Source organism: Octopus bimaculoides, chromosome 28, assembly GCF_001194135.2.
Source record: "Octopus bimaculoides isolate UCB-OBI-ISO-001 chromosome 28, ASM119413v2, whole genome shotgun sequence".
Taxonomy (NCBI): Eukaryota; Metazoa; Mollusca; class Cephalopoda; order Octopoda; family Octopodidae; genus Octopus; species Octopus bimaculoides.
Window position 1 is genome coordinate 16,028,759 of NC_069008.1, and position 5,895 is coordinate 16,034,653.

The 5,895-nt window shown below is 34.0% G+C and overlaps 2 protein-coding genes across 2 annotated transcripts in view; one reads left to right on the forward strand and one right to left on the reverse strand.

Annotated features, from left to right (window-relative positions):
* Positions 1 to 103: 103 nt before the first annotated feature.
* The window catches only part of LOC128251046 (zinc finger protein 98-like), a 9,780-nt gene continuing 3,988 nt past the window's right edge, over positions 104 to 5,895 (forward strand). Inside the window, exon 1 of the mRNA XM_052977354.1 lies at positions 104 to 244. The gene's annotated coding sequence lies outside the window, so the exon portion shown is untranslated. The remainder of the gene's footprint in view (positions 245 to 5,895) is intronic.
* Positions 3,138 to 4,289, reverse strand: LOC128251048 (zinc finger protein 383-like). Its single transcript, XM_052977359.1, has one exon. The coding sequence runs from the start codon at positions 3,758 to 3,760 to the stop codon at positions 3,233 to 3,235; it is 528 nt and encodes a 175-aa protein (XP_052833319.1). The 5' UTR covers positions 3,761 to 4,289; the 3' UTR covers positions 3,138 to 3,232.

A 5,895-nucleotide genomic window follows, 5' to 3' on the forward strand; every position in this document is an offset into this window, starting at 1 on the left:
CACACACACATACGTATATATATATATATACATATATACGACGGTCTTCTTTCAGTTTCCGTCTACAAAATCCACTCACAAGACTTTGGTCGGCCCGAGGCTATAGTAGAAGACACTTGCCCAATGTGCCACGCAGTGGTTGGTAAGCAAGCTACTTACCACACAGTCACTCCTGCGCCTATATAAATATATCACAAGATAATGATGTTTCATTTATCATGTTTACATTCTTCGCTTCAAATCAGTATGTTATTAATCTTAATATTTTTAATATAATCTTAAACAATATATATATATATGTATGTGTATGTGTGTGTGTAGAGTGTTAGGTGTGATGTCCAGAAGTAAATATTGAAAAAAAAGTCGTCAGAATTTTGGAATAACTTCTTTCCTTTATTGTATACATATATTAGCGCTTTCGTTCGTATTTCGAACTTTTCAAATATAACTGAAGATACAGAAATCTAGCTTATTTATATAAAAACAGGTGTTTTGGGGGGTTTTGTTTATAACAGAACATTGTTTTGTTTTTTTTTTTGTTTTTTGGGGTGAGGGTTTGGAGACGATGGAAGATGTATAAGCAAATAGATAGATAGGCAGAAAGAGAGATAGATAGACTGATAGAGGGATGGATGTGGTATATATATTTCTGCTTCAATCACCACTTGTTCTTTATTTTCCCCTTCTACAGTTAGCTAAGTAAATTCTTCCTAGTAATGCCACATTGGTTGTTGTTCGTACCATCGGTAACTTCAACTATTTCCGATCTTCTTGTAAGCGTGCACATTATTATCATTATTATTTCTCCACTAAATATCTTGTACCTTGTTTTACCATTAACTAGCGTTAATATCCGTATAATAATATAATATATTACTAGGCTATGATGCTTTATTTATTTTTTATATTTACGTTCTTCACTTTATATTAAGTACGTCATCAGTTTTTTCCTTAAGGAGAAAATGTTTTATATTTGATGAACTCCCTTGGTTCTCTCCCTTTCTCCACTTTTGACTTCGCGGTTAGCTTTCGACTTCCTAGTTTACTGTGATCTATTTTGCCCTCCTCCCCCCATTTTAATCAATTAATTTTAAACCTTTAGCATTACGTTTACAGCCACCTCCCTTTATAACTCTATGTAAACAAGCGTTCTTACTTCTAACGGTCACTTACTTGGCCATGTAATATTATAGCTTGTAAGTTACATCATCATTTCGCATTTGTCTTGCTTTTTATATGTTGATTCCCTGACGATGAATATATGTGGAATTCCAGCAGCTCTTACTTCTTTGGAGGAGGGAACACATACATTTTGAAACATGTGTAGGAATTAAAGGAACTTTTATTTATATGCGTTTTGCTCCATTTATTGTTATTATTCATATCTACTCAAAATGTATCGCTTCAACTTGGTATCTCTACCTATAAAACGGGTGTGATATCCTGGTTTTTTGTGTAATTTTTGCTACCCATGGTAACTATGAACATATTTATATTGTCAAAGATTTTTAAACTGAGATAATATTAATATATACATAAACTTATGTATATATATATATATATATATATATGTGTGTGTGTATATATATATATATATATATATATATATATACACACACATACATATATATATATATATACACACATACATACAGGGTGACCCAAAAGTAAGTTTACAGTTATCATGTAGGCAATTTAAATTTCTTTTAAAACATTTTATTACATTTAATTTTTCTATCTTACAATTAACTAAATTAGCATAGAATAATGGTTTCATATTTTTTCTATAATTAAGATCTAAACTGTTAATATATGAATGCGAAAGAGCTAGTTGAATAACTATAAACCTACTTTTGGGCCACCCTGTATACTACACATAGACACACACACACACACACATACATACTCACACTCACCACTTTATACATACATCTTATGCTATGATAAAATATGTTTTATGCTTTATTTATTGATATCATAACAAATGATGCAGTGATATTATTACACATCTCTGAGAATATATTTCTCAGTTATTTACCCAACAATATCTTTCCTATATCCTGAAAATATTTTATATTGAATATTTATGAGAATGTTTTTTATCTAAAATATTACAATAACATGTTATCTCACCAATGTTGATATAACTGTGGTGATATAAAATATAGTGATAACAGCTTGTTATCACACTGCTGTATCTTCTTTCCCACGGGAATACATTTATGGTTATACAAGTTATTTCCTTAAATAGAATGGATTTTAACAAGCAGCTTGTGTCCAAGTAACCTTTTATGTCCCTCATAAAAGGTTACTAAAAGGGTTGGTATAAGGAAGGGCTTCTGGCTGTAAAACAACTCAAACAAACAACCATAGGTGGTATGTCTGTTTCCCAAGGTCCATGATTTATTAAGTCCGCAAGGCTAATCCATGATTTAGTAGAGAAAATCATCTTAAAATGTTGGTGGTGTTTGTTTGTTATAAAGAAATTTGACAGAGGCTATGAGGTAAAAAGGCACACGAGTGGTTGTATTGTAAGCTTTCTTCCCAACCACATGGTTTCGGGTTCAGTGCCACTGCGTGGCACCTTGGGCAAGTGTCTTCCACTACAGCCTTGGCCAACCAAAGCCCTGTAAATGGATTTGGTAGCCAGAGACTGAAAGAAGCTCGTCATATGTATCTCTCTCTCTCTATATATATACTCTCTCTTTTACTTGTTTCAGTCATTTGACTGCGGCCATGCTGGAGCACCGCCTTTAGTCGAGCAAATCAACCCCAGGACTTATTCTGTTGGAAGCCTAGTACTTATTCTTTCGGTCTCTTTGCCGAACCGTTAAGTTACGGGGACGTAAACAGACCAGCATCGGTTGTCAAGCGATGGTGGGGGGACAAACACAGACACAAACATACATACATATATATATATACGACGGGCCTCTTTCAGTTTCCGTCTACCAAATCCACTCACAAGGCTTTGGTCGGCCCACGCAGTGAGACTGAACCCGGAACCATGTGGTTGGTAAGCAAGCTACTTACCACACAGCCACTCCTGGGGGGGGGGGGTATCTGTGCTTGTCAACCAATGCTGGTGTCTTTACATCCCTGTAACTTAGTGGCTCAGCAAAAAGCGAACGATAAAATAAGTCCTGAGTTCAATTTATTCAACTAAAGGCAGTGCTCCAGCATGGCCGCAGTGAAACGACTGAAACAAGTAAAGGGGTAACAGAATATGGTCTCACACTTTTGAATGGATAGATATATGTGTTGTTAAGTTACATTTCTGAGCAAACGATTTGCCACAGATTTCACATTGGTATGGTCTCTCTCCTGTGTGGATACGCTTGTGGTTAGTCAAGTTAGCACTTTGAGAGAAAGACTTACCGCAAATATCACAGCGATATGGTTTAAGCCCAGTATGTACATGTGTATGTTTACCTAAGTCACTACTTCGAGAGAAAGATTTACCACAGATATCACAGTCATATGGTTTCTCTTCTGAATGGATGCGTTTGTGTCGATTTAAATTAGCATTTTCAGAGAATGATTTATCACAGATATCGCAATGATATGGTTTCTCACCTGTATGAATACGTTTGTGTACAGTTAAGACATTGCTACGAGAAAATGATTTACCACAGAAATCACAATGAAACGGTCTCTCTCCTGTATGAATACGTATGTGTCTAGTTAAGTCAATACCTCTAGAGAATAATATACCACAGATTTCGCAATGAAATGATGCTTCTCGTAACTTTTTCGACATCTCTTCAAAGAATGCAAAAACTCTATCCACTGCTATCAACTGTGATCTTCACCGATACCTGAAGATGCTGCAGACTTCTTTAAAATTGTATTCAAGTTTAACCCTTTAGCATTCAACTTACTCTGTGAAATGTAAAGCTTTTTTACTCATATTGTTTTGAATTAATCATGTATTGTCTCGAAGCTTTGAGATTTCTATATTATTGTCTATATTTAAGATGACATTGTATGATAGGTGAGAGAGGCTAGACCAGGCTAGTTTTTACTGGCTGATATGGCCTGTTTAAATGCTAATTGGTTAATTAGAATGCAGAAGCAGCAGACAATGACAAAGAGAAATGTTGCTACAAATCTCAGTTCACAGCAAATATATCAGTCATCCTATCATAGAGTGATAGAAATAATGTCATATCTGTTCTGTAGAATATATTCTTTTTAGTCTTTAAATATGATAAATATTGAAGATGTATCCAATGTTAAAAAGGTTGTTTTGTGCCAATGTCATCTGCTAATCTGAAATAATAAAGAAACAGTATTAGATACAGAGGGGAGATCAAAATGGAAATATTGCAACATTTCTTTATTGATAAACAAATTGCATCATATAACATTGGGTGACATCTACAACTTTGCCTTCATCTTCAGGTTGTGTAACATTATACAAATTTATGAGGGAATGTTGAAAAGGTCTTGACATTAGGGGTATCACAAAAGGCCTGGTTGGAGGCCCAAATTCCCATGTTCTTTTAAAGGGCTTAGAAAAACTGAAGGATCACTGCAATGAGTGTGTGAATCTGAGAGAATATATTGAGTAAACGTAATTAACTGCTGGATCACCAGTCCTCAGTCAAATAAATCATCCAACCCATGCTAGCATGGAAAGCGGACGTTAAACGATGAGGATGATGATGATGATGTGTTTTAATGAGATACATTTTCCCAAGGAAATTTACTTTCAAGACAAGAAAATTTAGAAAACAAGTACTCCAGATCATTGCTTCTCAATCTATCTGATGTGGCACACCGGCAGTTTTTTTGTTTTTTTTTCCCCCAGTGTGTCAGGGACCAGTAATATTTCTTAATAATATTAATTTATACAGGAAACAATATATATAATGAATATAACAGAAGTTGACAATTTTTTCTTTATCTTATATTTATTATGTAATGAAATTATACAATATTACATAAGCATTTCATAATGTTTCTTTCTTTTCTGGAAACTCACCGCATACCAGTAGCTGATAGCTCACGAACCGACACCTGTTCATGGAGTACCACTTTGAGTAGCACTGCTCTAGATGAGATTTATATCATTCTCCCACACCTCACCAACTTCATTCTATTTTCTCTAACTTTGAGATATTTTCCACTCTTTTACTTAATCTATATTCTCAGAAACGAACTTCTGTAAACTGTCATTTAAAAATATGCAATTTAAGGAGAGTTATGGGGCGAACAAATAGGAGATGGAAGAGACTAATCTCAAATTTCTCGATGAAAATCCTTTCAATGTGATTAATATCGTAATATACTCTCCAAAATTTCACCAGACTATATGCATTTCCATGAAAGCTATGAAGGGAAAACATCGTGCTGGGACACCAAACTGTAGTTATGCTATCATTATGAAAAAAAAAAAAAAAAAAATACACGTGAAAAGTTTTAAAGAAAAATTAAAATTAACACGAATAAATATAGTATTTATAAGAGTTAGAGTAAGTTTGTTGGTTTGTCGTATTTAAATTTCTTTAATCACTATTGTTAGACCATAAAATAGTGTAAAATAAGTTATGTTAGCATCAAGTTAGCTAAAGATTACACAAACTGTGTCATTATTACAACTCTCTGTTTGTACCCTAGTTTTGGTAAAACTGGCGAATTACAAATAGTGAATGTTATTGCAAAATATACGCATGAAAATATCTTCCGAATGTTAGACTAGAGCGTATTGATTTGTTATTGCGTAAAACGTGTTTATTCAGTGATTTCAGAGCATAATGTGGAGAAGAAAATTAATATCCATGTGTGGAGTGTGTCTTTTCGAAAATAACAGATCAACATTTCAGTTTGGAAGTATTTTCCTGTCGGTAAAAGCCAGGAAAACGACGACTTGAAGCAGCAAATCTCTTTCTT

Coding starts and splice junctions, on each gene's coding strand:
- LOC128251048 (XM_052977359.1), bottom strand. CDS start 3,760: ATGTCGAAAAAGTTACGAGAAGCATCATTTCATTGCGAAATCTGTGGT.